The sequence below is a fragment of the Brassica rapa genome, chromosome A01 (genome assembly GCF_000309985.2).
Source record: "Brassica rapa cultivar Chiifu-401-42 chromosome A01, CAAS_Brap_v3.01, whole genome shotgun sequence".
In the NCBI taxonomy this organism is placed as follows: domain Eukaryota; kingdom Viridiplantae; phylum Streptophyta; class Magnoliopsida; order Brassicales; family Brassicaceae; genus Brassica; species Brassica rapa.
Genome location: NC_024795.2, coordinates 13,289,137 through 13,307,331, shown reverse-complemented (window position 1 = coordinate 13,307,331; position 18,195 = coordinate 13,289,137). Strand labels below are relative to the sequence as shown.

Sequence of the window (18,195 nt, the reverse complement as noted above, 5' to 3'; positions counted from 1 at the left end):
ATTCATTTCTTGGAATCTATTCGGCTTAGAATCGTTTGCTCTGTAATTGATAAAATTGTCTCATTGACCGTGTTACTCACGTAATAGCCCACAAAATACAAACGCGAAATCTGAGGATTACGTCATTCATTAAATTTTAAAAAGCGAATCTCAAACCCAAGCCTCAAAATTTGCGTAGTAAGAAAAAGATTAGTGTCCATTGTAAAACCCCAAAGTTTATTGGTACTATATTGGTCTCGGTTTTGGAAAGACCTCACGCTGGAGAAGAGTTCCAAGCTCAGCATTACTTTTCACCTTATCTTTAACACTCGTCAAGTGATCAACTGCATACAATAACAGTAAATATCGTCCGACACAGCATGCATTCCAAATCTTACCGTAAATGCAATAAATCAGTTTATCATATAATTCTAAATTTCTCCTTGTCGAGAAACGGAAAAAGAAATGCGAGTCAGAAAGCATGCACCGGCCTATCATGACATATCTTCGGAATCAGAACTTGCGGAGGTGGAGATTGAAGATGCACCTTTTGCCATTTGTAGATGTCGGTGAATAGTTCTGGTCCCTTGCTCATGGTGATCAGAGAGCTGGAGATATGAGCAAGAGTTGTGAGAAAATAGAGTTGTTGCGAGAGAGAAGGGGAAGACAATCCACAAGGCAGAAGGGACTGTGGATAGAAAAGTACAACTATTGTAAAACTCTTACTAGCAATCCACAATTGTTTCGTGGTGTAGTTGGTTGTCACGTCATTCTAACACAGAAGGTCTTCGGTTCGAACCGGGGCAAAGCCATATCATTAAAAGAAAAAGTTCTACAGAAGAATATTGTAATGCCCGACCGTTTACGGCTAATGGGCCACCCATGACCGCTCACTCGGTCTGTGACTCATCCCATCCGACAAACGGTGTATTAATTTTTGAAGGTTTGGAATCATTGTTTATTGATCCTGCAATCACAATATGACTTTTTCCCGTGCTTTGACCTCACTTATACGGTATCGCAAATCATTTTTCAATAGCTTACCCAATCTTACACTACTCCAGTTCAAATACGCTTAACCTTGGAATTTTAAACGAATGTGCGACGGAAAAGATAAGTGTACTTTGGTGATGTAGACAAATCAATTATTTTTAAACTTTTTATATACCATAAACCAAGACGTTACTAATATAGGCTTTGAGATGACTCATCTTTTTTCCCGGAAAGAAGCTTTATTAGTAAAGTATAAAATATTAACTCAAAAACTATACAAATTCATTTCTTGTTTTAGGTTGTGAGTTCACTTGTCAGTTACTACCACTATGATTTGATGGCTTAAGAGTAGGAGAACGCTGTTCAGATCGGTGAAGTTGTTGTCGACAAAGATCAATAATGTTTTGAGAAACTTCATTAGTTAAAGTATAAAATATTAACTCAAAAACTATAATCTCATTTCTTGTTTTAGGCCGTGAGCTCACTTGCCAGTTACTACCACTATGATTTGATGCTTAAGAGTAGGAAAATACTGTTCAGATTGGTGAATTCGTTGTCGACCAAGATCAACAATGTTTTGAAAAACTTCGATCCTATTTGAAGAAAATGAACTTCCAAGTGAAAAACTAGACGATTTTCATGTTATTGCCAACAATCCCGTCAATTTGGTGGACTCTCATGGACCATATAGTAAGTAGTTCGACGAAAGTGATCACTGGTGGATACAATTACATTAGCAGTCGAGATACATCTATTCTCTTAAGATAAATAGTTAAATAGGTGTCTAAAATATAATAAATGTAATTATGTTTTGTGCTAAAACATAAAACATCGTTTTTAAATATTTTTTTGAAAATTTAACAAAATAAGTTCTTTTTAATCAAAAACAAAATAACTTTTGAGTTAACATAATTAAATAAGCTCACTTTAATTTCATGTAGAAAACACATCTGTTAACATAGCTAAATAAGATAACTTTTTAGTTAACATAATTAAATAAGCTCACTTTTATTTACTCTTACATTTTTCCTCTATTTTATCTCACTCACTCACTTGCTCCCGGGACCTCTTTTATCTCAAGTGTCCATTTTACATCATTATCATCCCATGTAACTGTCTCCACTTCTTTTCTATGGGATTCAAACTCATCCGTTCTCTATATGTATATATCTCTTTTTTCTAAAATATAAAGTTGTTCATGATAATAGAAAAAAAGAGTGGAAAATCTAGAAAACTTTTGAAAAGAAATTGATCACATCTTAAATTCCAGGGTCCAAAAACTGAAATTTTGTTACTTATATTTGTTTAACAAGCCTAGCTATAGGATTTAAACGGCCGGTCCTGAAAATTTGAGAGCCTTAGACTATTTAGTAAAGATTTCGAAAATTTCCTTTTAGTTGCAGTCAGCAGAACAAAATAGCAACTTACGAGCAAACATTATGAATCAGTTCAAAAAAAAAAAAAAAAAAAAACTTACGAGCAAACATATCTAATTAACCAAAAAAAGTGAGAGAGAGAATGAAGTGGGTGATCACAACCAATGTAGTAGCCTGAGACTTAAGAAAGTCTCGTACCGTCTTTTTTAAGTCTCCACCAAATACCCATCCACTTCCACCATATGTAACAAACCACGTGTCCCAACTAGAGATGCTAACCAATGAAAAAACGGCAGCTTGGTTATGACCCAACGCCACACATGATAAGTGAGAAGATTCGCTAACTTGACCAATGGCCAAGCCTTTAAACTAACTCCGAAGTTATTGGCAACTCAAAAACTGCATCAACAACACATGTTGCATTTTATGCCTTCCTCATTTTATATAAGTAATACCATAGATGTGTTTAAATTACTATTAGAATCAGGATCGGCTTTGAAATTTAAGAAGTTTTAAATATTTTAGTGTAAACTTTTTAAAAAAGTTATAATTTAAAATTATAAAATATATACATACTTTTATTTAAAAAAAATTGAGGGTCAAATTTTATATTTCATTGGGTTATATGCCCAGAGTCAGTTCTACGTAAAATATAATAACAAAAGAAAAACTGAAAACAAAATTTGTGTCAAAAACTAGCAACTAACATCATAAGAAATATATAAAGCATTATTAGATCGATCCAACAAAAAGGTATTATCTAATAAGTCAGTTCTACAAAGTCAGTTATTCTTGTGATTATCTAATAAGAACGATCCAAGACAAAGGTATTAGTGTAAAATATATTTAGTGTTACTAAATATTATCTTTTGAAATCTGTGATTGTCCTTTTTTCTTTGATTCATATAAATTTTGCGACTAGAAAATGTGGATAAATTGAATTAGATGATCAGATCATGATTTGGACTGCTACCTATCGCCAAAATTAGCACAGCTTTGATAAGTACTTTAGTATTCCATCTTTGTGAATGTGTAACCTTTTTCGACTTTTCAATAAAGTTTGATGTTAGACTCTAATACATATATAGTTACATGATTTTTCCCCACCGCACGTCATTTTAAAATAGGCATTCGTAGATTACACATTATAATATAATAAGCTGTTGCTATTGAAAAGATGTTATTTTCTAAGTCTTTGATGTAACTAATCAGTTTGGAGTTTCAATGTACTTATATGTTTAGCTCGATCTAACATGGTTTTAGATTTCAGTTTTTTGTACTTTTTTTTGTATGTAGGGAATATAATTAGTTCAATTATAAATAATTATCTTAAAGATAAAAACAGGATGAGATATAAATGGATATGGAAGAAGCATCACTTGATCACTTAGAGCCCACGTTCCCACTCTTAATCACCTAAAAATTATAACAAAGACGTGCTCTCACATCTCATCTCACTCCCTCACCAGCTCACTCACTCTCTCTATCTTCTTTTTATAAAACAAATCTCCCTCTCTATCATCAATTAATCAAAGGCGATCATATGGCTCTCGACACTCTCAATTCTCCGAACTCCACCACCACCGCTCCCTCTCCATTCCTAACCGAGCCGGAGAATCTTGAGCCGTGGACCAAAAGAAAACGCACAAAACGACACCGTATAGATGATAAATCCAATCCTCCTTCCGAAGAAGAGTATCTTGCTCTCTGCCTCCTCATGCTTGCTCGTGGCTCCTCCGATGATGATCATCACTCTTCTCCTCCTCCTCCACCGTCTGATCACCACCATCGAGACTACAAGTGCTCAGTCTGTGGCAAATCTTTCCCGTCTTACCAAGCGTTAGGTGGACACAAAACCAGTCACCGGAAACCGGTTAGTAATAATAATAATAACCACGACGATAATAATAACAGTGGTAACGGTTCCATTACTAATAACGGAAATATTAGTAACGGTTTGATTGGTCAAAGTGGAAAGACTCATAAGTGCTCCATCTGTTTTAAGTCGTTTCCATCTGGTCAAGCGTTGGGCGGTCACAAACGGTGTCATTACGACGGTGGTAACAGTAATAGCAACATTAACGGGAACGGTAGTAACAGCCACGGGTTTGACCTGAACTTACCGGCCGATCAAGTATTTGAAGTTTCTTGCGATGAGACACTGGGGAAAAGTCAACTCTCCGGTGAAGAAACAAAGTCGCCGTTGTGATATTTTTTAATTTTTATTTTACCGATCAGCTTGCTAGTGATCGATCATTAGCTGATGAGCCTGTAATGAAAATGATTGGAGTGGACTTTGGATTATTTTTATTTTCTTTTTTTACGTAAACAAAAAGAAAAATATTGTTTAAAGAAAGTAAAAAAAAACGAGGAAATATTAAATCTTATATTTTACTCTTATTGGAAATAATAAAAATTGATTAATGTAATTTCTGCTTCTCGGAAATTTCGTTATGTAATTTTCTTATTTACTACTTCCGCAAGCAATGGAGCCAGTTCTAGGAATCTGACTGTCACTCCCAGCTTGAAGTGATCTGTTCCTTATGATTAACAACTTAATTAAAATTATTTAAGTAATCAATTCCTGTTTACAAAAAGTAACATGTTTTGATAGGAGAAATTAGTAGTATTAGTTTTGGCTATGTTAGTATTAATTATTGAAGTAGTGATAGATAGGTTAGTAGCACCTAACGAAGCTAATCCTTAAGTGTCTTGTCGTCTTTGATCACTATTATCCATTTTATTGGTTGGCAGACACACTTCCCTCCACGCTTTCAACATTTTTTTGTTATGAAACTGTATTATTTCGTTTTCATGAGTGTAAAGAGTCTATTTATTATCATAGTTTTATTGAGGAAAAATATCTTACACGTCAAAATCAATCCCAAGTTCTTTTGTACTCCGAAGAAAATGTAAATATTAGGTATTCTTTGAATTAAATGCCCATATAATCCTATATACATACAAATATATATATTTTTTGTTACACGTGAAAATGATTTTGGTAATTATATCTTACATAAGCGAAAATATCCAGTAACTCCATTACACAATAGCGAAATTAGACACAGGTAATGTAATTAAATTAAAATCTCAATTCCGACATTACCCCTTTATGAACTCTAGCTACTTAAATTTTCAAAAACGATTATATCCCTTTATTAACATTGTCATATAAGCATTTTTTTATCAGCGCCTTTGCCAAAAAAAGAAAGAATTTCACCTGTTTTCCTGGGTAGATTCTATAATTTCGTACTAATCATAATGCCTTCCACTTGTACTAAGTATGTTAATAGTAAGGTCTTACAAGTGTGCTAAAGGCCTAAAGCAGTCGTATGATCTAAATTAGTTTTGCAGTTATGCACCACCAAAGACTCATTGTATGGACCATACGAAATCTGTAATAGAGCTCATGTTGGGTCCTATTTAATAGCCGAGAATATTTAGCCCAATATAATTTCTAATCCGAAACGCAGCGTCAAATGTAGAATCGATTGCTCCAGTACTCGTTAACAAAAATATTATCGAGTACTCTTTTTTTCTTTTCTTTTTTTAATTTAATATTTATTTAAATCATGAAAATTATTAAAAGACCTACCAACCAGATGAAATCTAATTATTTACAAATTTACCAGACGGATTATCCAGACCCAAACTATACCCACCCATTAAATTTGGATCCAGACATAAAAATCTAGACATCAACTAAGTATTTCAAGTTTTAATCATTTTTTCACTGAAACAAATCAGTCTTATTTTTTTCATCTTTTTATCACATGAGAAATGATAATCTTCAAATAAAAGACAACTCAAAATTTTCTCCAGAAAAAATAGCAAAATAACAAATCATGAATTATCCATCGAAAGAGAAGAAAAACAAACTCAGAATTGTATAACTTAGTAAAACTTGATATAACTATAAAACTTTGTAAAAACTTACTAAAACTTTAAATAGTTTAGATTATATAACTTAGTAATACTTTGTGAATTTTATGACGATGACTTAATTTGATAGTTATGTTTTTCTATGAAGTGTTGTTTTCAAAGGACAAAAATGAAACTATCTGACCTCTGATAATAGAGACATGGAACAAAGTGAGAAAGATGGTGGTTTAGGTAGTGGAAAGATGAAAAAAGGATGTGGATAAGAGTGTGGAAGAGAAGGATAATAGAAGTAATATGGAAAAAATTATCGTGAAGATGAGCAAAGTGAGAAAGAAGCAATGAAGAACAAAATCAACCATTGGTAACCAATACAAGTGACAAAGAAAAAACCAATCATTGTCAACCAATACAAGTTTTTGTAATAAAATTTTGTTATTTATATTTATGTAACTCGGTATAACTTTGCGAAAGTTCTCCATTTTTGTTTATCACTTTGTAGATCTTGAGATTACTTTGTTTTGTGTTCACTAGGGTTCTTAAATCAACTCTCGTATGTTTCTAATAGCTCAATAGAATTCAGTTCAGAGAAAAGACCAAGCGTTCGCAATTGTGCCTAATAATTCTAAGATCAAGGTTCTATTTCACGACTCTAGAACACAAGCAGTAAGAACAATCCTATGATGAATATCACAACTTAGCAGTTCTATATTTTAGACTAATACTTCATAACCTATCTGAACCCTAAACCTAACAGGTGGATATCTGAACCCTAAACCTAACAGGTGGATCTATTCAGACATGAAATTTATCACAGAAATCATAGATGAATAAATGAAAAGTATAAATAATATAAAACCAAAACAAATAGAGTTCCAGGAGGACTCTGATGGAGTTCCTCTCTTTTCTCCTCACTAGAACAAGAATAATAGAAAGCTTAAAGAGTGTGTAGCCGTTAACAATGACTTATGAATAACATAAATAGGGTTTCTGGTCATCCAAGGGTATTTTGGTAATTAGGGGTTGCTTCTGGGCTTCAGCGGTAATAAAATATGCTCAGTCCATATTATGGCATCACTGTCGATCGACACCAATGCTGTGTCATCGATCGACAGTCCTTCATCTCCTCGACAGCTTCCTCTTGCGAGGCAGACTGGCCACTCTTCAGTAAAACGAGCATAACTTCTGCTACAGGATGCTGATTGACCTCAAACCAGGCGGAATTGGAAATCTAACTCAAATCTCCATCTTGTGTCAAAATATGGGCTCAATCTAACTGTGGGAAGGTCTCCATCCATAGCTAGACATCTGACGCGCCTATGCATTTCTGCACCTCAAAAGACTCCAAAATCATCATATTTCTCCAGAACGTACCTGAACCTGTAAATACTCTAAATAGACTTTATATAGTAGTAAATATATATTAAAAAACTTATAGATCATGGCTACAAGTGGATAAAATCCATGGTCTATCAACAGTCGATCTAAGAATTTAGAGTTCTTCGAGGCCTGTTCTTGGATCAATAAAGAGTTTCTTTCGATAGATTCTTGAGACCAATTTCATGTTTGATGAATTGAATCGAATTGAATAAGGGATAAAAGCAAAGCTCTTCTTATTATAAATCAAAACGTTCCTAAAACATTATGTCTAGCATCTGTTTATATAGCTAATTCCATTGACAAGCCATATGGAATTAGGAATCTAAAGACTAAACCAAAAAGGAAATAGCATAATTATCCTAATAAGTAAATATACATAAAGCCAAAGCACGAAAGCAAAAAGGAAAAATATTTGAATCACACGTTATGTTGGCGCCAATGACATGGATGCTGCTGCATCAAATCAAAACTATCAGACAAGGAAGAAACACCATTGTCGAATCTGATAAGAGTACAAAAGTTTGGCGGGGGCTCTACGATATCTTACCTTTACGAGATCTGATATATCTTATGATGTCCAACATATATGTCTCTTCATGCATAATCCAATGGAGCCTCACATGAAAGATCTGAGATGCATACTACGATATCTTTAGGGTCCCACGCAATGGTCTTCAGCTTCTGAAGAAAAACAAAATGTCGTTGATAGCATATTCAGATGCAAACTGGGCAAGCTGTCCTTCAACCAGACGGTTTTCACCGGGATACTGTGTCTTCTTAGGCGATTACCTCATCTCCTGGTCAGCTAAACGCCAACCGATAGTCTCTCGATCAAGCGCAGAGGCTGAATATAAAGGAGTTGCCAATGCGGTTGCAGAAATATGTTTGCTCTGGAACCTTCTCGTAGAAATGGGTTGTCCTCTTACACAAGGTTCAATTGTCTATTGTGACAACATTAATGCAGTGTATCTATCTTCTAATCTTTTCCAACACCAACCGACAAAACACATAGAGATCGACATTCATTTCGTGTGCGAAAAAGATCAAATGGGTCAGATGCGTGTTCTACATGTTCCATCATCACTTCAGTACCCAGATATATTCACAAAGGGATCGGACTTCCATCAAAATTATTCTTCAGCTTCTGTTCCAGTTTGGGATTCTTACCACCCGACGATCAAACTGCTGGAAGGTGATAGCCACTTAATAATATTTTTATGAATATTATTCTTTAGTTTGTTATAAGTTGTTACATATGTAAAGGAAAGATCCATTGATTGTAGTCCTCAATTGTATTATATATTTTACATGTGAATATGATGGAAACCTTCAAGGGAAGTCAAAGACTTTCACGAGGGTACAGCTCGAATGTCGCAGCCTTTTTCTTATCAATGAACTTCTTCTTCTCCATTGTTTTAAGATTCTTAGGGTTTGAAAAACTGCACAAAAATTAGGGTTTCTAAGTCCGACTAATAAAGGTGAAACTTTTACGATTAGGGTTTATCTAGAAACGATGATAAATCACTATTGGTTTGAGATTATATATAGAGAAAAAAAAGGAGATTAGGGATGATGAACTACCACAACGGCTTCCAAGCCTTTTTAGGCAAGGTTTAGCTAAAACGCATTGTTTTAAACAAATCAATACAATACTAAAAGGGGGATATAAGCCATGGAGAGGGTGTCCACGTAGGATAGGAAAATCAACCAATCAGAGAGCTCGAAATTGCCACGTCATCTCATTTATTTTTTCGTAAAAAATAAAAAAACAATGCGAAGGAAAGGATCGAACCCGGGTTAGTATGACATAAATATAGGACAGTTACCACTAAGCCATTGAAACTTTCTTGGACACATATACAAGAATCACTAAATATGTAATCACAAACTCTTATATACAATTACAATAATATGAATTCGACTTTCAAAACTCCGATACTTTGTTTTGTAAAAAAAATAAGTAAATGACTAAGCTAATATATTCTTTGAAAGTGTGAGAACATTGACAAATATGAAAAATCATAGATTTTTGTTTTCGTGACAAAGTTAAGAATTTTGTAAAGTAAGGTTAACATATAAATTTCCGTGACAAATATGAAAAAGCATAGATTTTTGTATAAATTTGACAAAACAACTCAAAACATAGTTCTCTAATGTCTTAATAAAATATTATTTAAGGGTGCAATAATTAAATATATCAATTCAATAAATTTTTTAATTTATAGACAAAACAATAACACAACAAATTTTGAAATATTTGTTTGACCTATCGATTTCTTTTCATGAGAATCCAACTAAACAAGATAAAAAAAACAATTAGATTTACAAATATTTAATTACCATTTTATTCAATTTTGATTAATTTCAAATTGTGTATCTTTTTGAAATTACAAAAAATAATGTTCTTTCTTTATTACACTAGCATTATATATAGATTCTATATACACAAATAAATATAATATAATAACATAAACTTGCTTTTCCCGATTCATATGAAAACTTTTTAAGTTATCCACCAAAGCAAATTAATTAAATTATCAAATTGTTAGAATACAGTAAATTAATATATAATTTTATTTTAAATTAAATTATTTAAAAAGTGTATTTTCATTAAAAGAAATAATAAATAAGTAAAACTGATCTGATGATAATTTTTTATAACATATATATATATATATATATATATATATATATATATATATATATATATATATATATCAATTATGTGAAAGAAATAGAAACTTAATATGGAAAAAATCTTAAATACAAAAAATTCTAAAAATTAACAACAAAAAATCTAACAAAAATTAAACTATGATATCACTTGAAAGCTTTTTAGACAATATTAATAAAATATTTAAGCAATAATTAGATAAATTTGATTTTTTTTTGCCAGCCAAAAGTTTATTATTAAATAGCATCAGTTATTTCAAGATGTTTAAGAAAAGATGTACAAAAAAATATGATAGACATAAATGATATATGAACTATGAATAGTACTTTGTAAAACTGACTTAGATAACACATCTGCACATTCATTTTCAGTCTTTTTTTATGCCTAAATTCAATTTCTTCAGAGCAGTTATTCTACAAATGAGATATTGCTTTGATATTCATATTTGTTTCTTGACTGTTAAGAAAATTTATAACTGTAAAAATATCTCATTCGAATATGATATGTCTATAACCGAGTCCCCAACATGAGACAAGATTGTTTAACAAGTAAATAATTTTATTTTTCTAATATTATATAATAAATATATATTATTTACTCATATAATAATATAGTTATTCATCTATCACAAATATCTATGCAAATATGTAAATCAAGTACAACAATCAAATAACATAATGATTTTCACAAAGAAAATTTAAAAAATATATTTATGTTATGTAGTCTTATTTTATATTCTTTAAATAATGTAATATAATATTATACACTATTTTTTTAGAATTGAGAAATACATATATCAGTTAGACAAACTAAACGATAATTAGACAAATTTGATTATTATTTTTGCCAGCCAAAAGTTTATTATTAATTAGCATCAGTTATTTCAAGATGTTTAAGAAATGATGGACAAAAACATAGGATGAACCTAAATGATATATGAACTATGAATAGTACTTTGTAAAATTGACTTAGATAATACATCTGCACATCCATTTCCAGTCTTTTTTGATGCATAAATTCAATTTCTTCAGAGTAGTTATTCCACAAAGAGATCGTATGAGATATTGTTTTTATATTTAGATTTGTTTCTTGACTGTTAAGAAGATTGATAACTGTAAAAATGTCTCTTTCGAATATGATATGTCTATAACTGAATTCCCGATATGAGACAAGTTTATTTAAAAAGTAAATAATTTTATTTTTCTTATATTATACAATACTAAAAGGGGGATATAAGCCATGGAGAGGGTGTCCACGTAGGATAGGAAAATCAACCAATCAGAGAGCTCGAAATTGCCACGTCATCTCATTTATTTTTTCGTAAAAAATAAAAAAACAATGCGAAGGAAAGGATCGAACCCGGGTTAGTATGACATAAATATAGGACAGTTACCACTAAGCCATTGAAACTTTCTTGGACACATATACAAGAATCACTAAATATGTAATCACAAACTCTTATATACAATTACAATAATATGAATTCGACTTTCAAAACTCCGATACTTTGTTTTGTAAAAAAATAAGTAAATGACTAAGCTAATATATTCTTTGAAAGTGTGAGAACATTGACAAATATGAAAAATCATAGATTTTTGTTTTCGTGACAAAGTTAAGAATTTTGTAAAGTAAGTTTAACATATAAATTTCCGTGACAAATATGAAAAAGCATAGATTTTTGTATAAATTTGACAAAACAACTCAAAACATAGTTCTCTAATGTCTTAATAAAATATTATTTAAGGGTGCAATAATTAAATATATCAATTCAATAAATTTTTTAATTTATAGACAAAACAATAACACAACAAATTTTGAAATATTTGTTTGACCTATCGATTTCTTTTCATGAGAATCCAACTAAACAAGATAAAAAAAAACAATTAGATTTACAAATATTTAATTACCATTTTATTCAATTTTGATTAATTTCAAATTGTGTATCTTTTTGAAATTACAAAAAATAATGTTCTTTCTTTATTACACTAGCATTATATATAGATTCTATATACACAAATAAATATAATATAATAACATAAACTTGCTTTTCCCGATTCATATGAAAACTTTTTAAGTTATCCACCAAAGCAAATTAATTAAATTATCAAATTGTTAGAATACAGTAAATTAATATATAATTTTATTTTAAATTAAATTATTTAAAAAGTGTATTTTCATTAAAAGAAATAATAAATAAGTAAAACTGATCTGATGATAATTTTTTATAACATATATATATATATATATATATATATATATATATCAATTATGTGAAAGAAATAGAAACTTAATATGGAAAAAATCTTAAATACAAAAAATTCTAAAAATTAACAACAAAAAATCTAATAAAAATTAAACTATGATATCACTTGAAAGCTTTTTAGACAATATTAATAAAATATTTAAGCAATAATTAGATAAATTTGATTTTTTTTTGCCAGCCAAAAGTTTATTATTAAATAGCATCAGTTATTTCAAGATGTTTAAGAAAAGATGTACAAAAAAAATAGGATAGACATAAATGATATATGAACTATGAATAGTACTTTGTAAAACTGACTTAGATAACACATCTGCACATTCATTTTCAGTCTTTTTTGATGCCTAAATTCAATTTCTTCAGAGCAGTTATTCTACAAATGAGATATTGCTTTGATATTCATATTTGTTTCTTGACTGTTAAGAAAATTTATAACTGTAAAAATATCTCATTCGAATATGATATGTCTATAACCGAGTCCCCAACATGAGACAAGATTGTTTAACAAGTAAATAATTTTATTTTTCTAATATTATATAATAAATATATATTATTTACTCATATAATAATATAGTTATTCATCTATCACAAATATCTATGCAAATATGTAAATCAAGTACAACAATCAAATAACATAATGATTTTCACAAAGAAAATTTAAAAAATATATTTATGTTATGTAGTCTTATTTTATATTCTTTAAATAATGTAATATAATATTATACACTATTTTTTTAGAATTGAGAAATACATATATCAGTTAGACAAACTAAACGATAATTAGACAAATTTGATTATTATTTTTGCCAGCCAAAAGTTTATTATTAATTAGCATCAGTTATTTCAAGATGTTTAAGAAATGATGGACAAAAAAATAGGATGAACCTAAATGATATATGAACTATGAATAGTACTTTGTAAAATTGACTTAGATAATACATCTGCACATCCATTTCGAGTCCTTTTTGATGCATAAATTCAATTTCTTCAGAGTAATTATTCCACAAAGAGATCGTATGAGATATTGTTTTTATATTTAGATTTGTTTCTTGACTGTTAAGAAGATTGATAACTGTAAAAATGTCTCTTTCGAATATGATATGTCTATAACTGAATTCCCAATATGAGACAAGTTTATTTAAAAAGTAAATAATTTTATTTTTCTTATATTATATAATAAATATATATTATTTACTGATAATAAAATATGGTTATTCATCTATCACAAATATCTATGCAAATATGTGAATCAAGTACAACAATCAAACAACATAATGATTTTCACAAAGAAATTTTTTTAAAAAATATTCATGTTATGTAATTTTATTTTATATTCTTTAAATAATGTAATATAATATTATACATTATTTTTTTAGAATTGAAAAATACATATAATATCTTATCCGCGCGTAGCGCGGTAAAAAAATCTAGTATTATTAAGATTTTGTTTTTCTCACTAATTCAGTGTAGGCCACTAAAGGTTATAATCTAGTGCGGGAGAGCGCAGTGAATGATATATGCGCCAAATCATCTTCTCCTACTTTCCCTTGCCCACATACATATCTTTTGGACGGTTCCTGATTCTCTCGACGAGATCTCTCCTTCCACGGTTCGGAGAGCGATGTCGAAAGCTCGTGTATACACGGACGTTAACGTGATCCGGCCGAAGGAGTATTGGGATTACGAGTCTCTCAACGTTCAGTGGGGGTAAGATTCCTTCTTTCTGAAAACCCTAAAGATCTCTCCTTTCGATTCGCTTTAGGCTTCTTCATGTTGATTTTGAGATCTTTCTTCTCTAGATGATAGCTATACCTCTGGAGTTGTTGTTTTTTCCTTCCTTAGCTCGTTCTTGATTTTTGATCTGTTAGAGGAGAGTAGGTGATGATGTTTTTGGTTAAAAAGTTTCAAGCTTTTCTTCTTTGTGTGTTGGTATCTCAGGGAGCAAGATGATTACGAGGTTGTCAGGAAGGTTGGGCGAGGCAAATACAGTGAGGTGTTTGAGGGGATTAACATCAACAGTAACGAGAAGTGCGTTATCAAGATTCTCAAGCCTGTCAAGAAGAAGAAGGTGAGTGTGTTGTCTACATGACTTGTTATTGATGGAACCATAATCAAGTTTAGTCGCTTTCTCTTGTTTTGATTACTTTATCAGTGTTGCAATAGAGATAAGAAGCTAAACATTATATAGATAGGTTTCATTAGGAAATGATGTTGTTTCTTTTGCCTATCTGAATTTTGTATGATCATTAAACAGATTAGAAGAGAGATTAAGATACTTCAGAATCTCTGTGGAGGGCCAAATATTGTGAAGCTGTTTGATGTTGTCAGAGATCAACACTCAAAAACACCAAGCTTGATATTTGAGTATGTTAACAGCACTGACTTTAAGGTTCTGTATCCGACTTTGACTGATTATGACATCCGTTACTACATCTATGAGCTCTTGAAGGTTAGGTTACTTATCTATCCCTCTTTTAAAAGTGTCCTCATCTATGGAACTTTCTCGGTTCCACAATTAATGAAGGTCAGTGATAACCTTTGAAATTTTCCCATGACATGCTGCAGGCATTGGACTACTGCCACTCCCAAGGTATAATGCACAGAGATGTCAAGCCACACAATGTCATGATTGACCATGAGCTGCGCAAACTTCGCCTGATTGATTGGGGTCTAGCTGAGTTTTACCATCCTGGAAAAGAGTATAACGTCCGTGTGGCCTCAAGGTATGTTATCTCTCTTTTTTTTTCTTATCTAAACTGGTTACAGTACGTAGTCTTTACCAGTACTTAAGCTCGTTGAAATGTTGTCTCAGGTACTTCAAGGGACCGGAACTTCTAGTGGATTTACAGGACTATGACTATTCCTTGGACATGTGGAGCCTCGGTTGCATGTTTGCTGGGATGGTGAGTACTGAGTATCTTGCACATTTGCAAACTTCATATTTTACTTTTATATAGTCATCTCTGATTCCTTATGTGTCTGATGATTATATTCTCTTGTAGATATTCCGCAAGGAACCTTTCTTTTATGGCCATGACAACCAAGATCAGCTCGTCAAAATCGCCAAGGTAATTTAATTGTGTGGCTAAACTTAATCATGCTCGTTGCTTTTTCACTTGTAAAGAATATTTGTTTGACTATTGACTCAGGTCCTTGGAACCGATGAATTGAATGCATATCTGAACAAGTATCAGTTAGAACTTGATGCCCAACTAGAGGCACTTGTTGGGAGGTAAGCAGAAGAAACATATAATTTTATAGTTATAAAAGATTAGAGCAATGCCAATGGCTAATTCTTTCCTTGTTGAGCTATTTCCACAGGCATAGCAGGAAGCCTTGGTCCAAATTCATCAATGCCGACAACCGCCATTTGGTCTCACCTGAGGCAACTTGTTCTTCTCTTTATTCCTTAAGAAACACTTTTGACTTTTGCCACAGTTTCTCCCCTAAGCTGTAACTTGTTTTCTTTACTTGTAGGCGATTGATTACCTCGACAAGCTACTGCGGTATGATCATCAAGACAGGTTAACTGCAAAAGAAGCAATGGTACGTATCATAACATTACTCAGCCAGTGATTTTTCTTAGTCTGTTTATGATCTGAGCCTCGTGTGTTTACATGGATATGATCATGAGAATGAGATTGATAAGCTAGGTGTTTTGATACTTTTGTGAATTGACAGGCTCACCCTTATTTCGCGCAAGTCAGGGCAGCAGAAAGCAGCAGAACGAGAACTCAGTAGAGACGTTCTCTGAGTATGTGAAAGTGGTGTATTTGTCTCCCGTAAGGCTATTGTTTTCTTTAAAGAAGTTATGTTATGTGCAATTCTAAAAGTTCATCTGATATGCCGAGTGTTTTCATATATTTTCAAACTTGTAGAATTTTATTGGATTTAAAATATTTATCAAGTCAATATAATTGACTCAATTATAAAACTTAACAAGTCGATGATTTTATATGATTTCATTTTGAACTTTTTAGATGTCACTTAAAATCACCAAATAAAAATACATGAAAAGGATTACATAGTTTGACATATATATTATTATTTAAAAAGTGAATTTGCTGATTTGTTATGTTTTCTATAATTTCAGGGTTGGTAATATTTTATGTTTAATTATTAATTTAAAAATAATAATTTTAGTGACTTAGCTTATTATTTATCATCATCTCAGAATAATTAAAAATTCTAATGAAAATATCATAGTTAATTTATATTATATTTACTTTATTAATATTAAAATATATTATATATGTGTTTATATAATATTTGGTTAGTAATATTAAACCGACTATGTTTTAATATATCACATAAGATATAATGAATTATACGTCTTTTAAGATAAATTTCTTAGAACAATCAAAATCACTTATTGTGATAATTTCTAAAAAAATATTGGCAAAAAATTCAAAAATAACTATAATATTATTTGCGAAATGATTTTTCGCTCTTGCCGGAAAAATTGAAATGTTTAAAGTCTTTATTACTCTTAATAAATAATTAGATTAGAATTGTTATATATAATTTACCCATAAATAAAAAAAATCATGAATTTGATAATCATCATTAAAGAGAGTCTATATTATTATGTTATCCAAAAAATATTTTGCATCATAATATTTTGAATATTTTAAAAATAATATAATTCCATGACACGGTAGAGACGTTCCATCGGCAAATTTAAAATATTTTGCTGCCATCCAAATATGTTGTTGGCACCTAAAACTAAAGCTTTGTCATACTTTGTAATGCAGAAAAATAGTTTAGTTGAGGTTGGAGATGCTCGACTCTTTAGTTAAAGATGACGTAAAAATTTTCCACTCTACCACACTGTGAATTAAAAGTTCGATGAACCTTCTTTCAAAAAAGAGTTAAAAGTTCCCATTCACAAAAAATGGCAAATACGTTGTTTTACCAATTTGAGCAAGTTCCTTGCATGAAACTTTAGGTTTTTTGGGAAGAACTAATCACAACATTACAAAATATCCATCCTAAGAAATTTGAATTGATATTTTTTTAATAGCATGAACAACTAACTTTAAATTTCAAATAGAGATTTAAAAAATGAACCAAAAAATAAAAATATAAAAAAAACATAATTAAAATATAAGTATAAAAAAAACTAAAATATAAGTTCAAAATTTGAGAAAGTAAACAACAAACAAAATTAGTTACTCTTTATTTTATGTATAGTTGTACTAAAAATAAGTTTCCTATAAAATGTTTGTTTATAAGAAAACTTGTGATTTTATTGTGGGGAATTTCAAATTACCACAAATTTGATAACATTATTCAGATTTACCTTTAATGTATTCATAAATACTTTAAGTTTGTGATGAAAAAGATTAAATTAAACCTCTTAAAAAGTAATTTATAAAACATTTGTAGAAGTTTACAGATTCAAACACAATTTTAAATACTAAAATCTAAACAATAACTACTAAATCCTAAACTCAAATGTTAAGATATTAATTTTGATTGAATCTATTTTCGAAAAATCGTAGGCAAATTATGGTAGTTCAAGTAATGTTTATTTTTATTGAACTATTATAAACACACAAAATACAGGAGTACAAATTATAAAGAACTGTAAGAAACTAATAGTTAAATACAATAAATTACATTTGATATTGTGTTGAACTGAAAAAAGC

The 18,195-nt window shown here is 30.5% G+C and overlaps 2 protein-coding genes across 3 annotated transcripts; both read left to right on the top strand.

Moving 5' to 3' along the window:
* Positions 1–16: 16 nt before the first annotated feature.
* Positions 17–4,748, top strand: LOC103827754 (zinc finger protein AZF1). Of its 2 annotated transcripts, XM_033287259.1 has the most exons (2): positions 17–4,221; positions 4,354–4,748. In XM_033287259.1, the coding sequence occupies exons 1-2, from the start codon at positions 3,892–3,894 to the stop codon at positions 4,555–4,557; spliced, it is 534 nt and encodes a 177-aa protein (XP_033143150.1). In that variant the 5' UTR covers positions 17–3,891; the 3' UTR covers positions 4,558–4,748. The 2 variants fall into 2 exon arrangements, with proteins under 2 accessions (XP_033143150.1, XP_033143148.1); XM_033287257.1 differs by having other exon boundaries at positions 17–4,748.
* Positions 4,749–13,997: 9,249 nt separating this feature from the next.
* On the top strand, positions 13,998–16,504 carry LOC103827764 (casein kinase II subunit alpha-2). Its single transcript, XM_009103318.3, has 10 exons — positions 13,998–14,251; positions 14,483–14,612; positions 14,799–14,993; positions 15,110–15,267; positions 15,357–15,447; positions 15,547–15,612; positions 15,694–15,776; positions 15,866–15,929; positions 16,022–16,090; positions 16,226–16,504. Exons 1-10 carry the CDS (start codon positions 14,055–14,057, stop codon positions 16,283–16,285), a joined length of 1,113 nt encoding a protein of 370 aa, XP_009101566.2. The 5' UTR covers positions 13,998–14,054; the 3' UTR covers positions 16,286–16,504.
* Positions 16,505–18,195: the final 1,691 nt, after the last annotated feature.

Bases quoted from the DNA above. Each gene is read 5' to 3' on its own strand.
- LOC103827754 (XM_033287257.1), top strand. From the start codon at position 3,892: ATGGCTCTCGACACTCTCAATTCTCCGAACTCCACCACCACCGCTCCC.
- LOC103827764 (XM_009103318.3), top strand. From the start codon at position 14,055: ATGATATATGCGCCAAATCATCTTCTCCTACTTTCCCTTGCCCACATA. The intron at 15,448-15,546 runs GTGAGTACTGAG...ATTCTCTTGTAG, and splicing joins GTTGCATGTTTGCTGGGATG to ATATTCCGCAAGGAACCTTT. The intron at 15,613-15,693 runs GTAATTTAATTG...CTATTGACTCAG, and splicing joins AGCTCGTCAAAATCGCCAAG to GTCCTTGGAACCGATGAATT.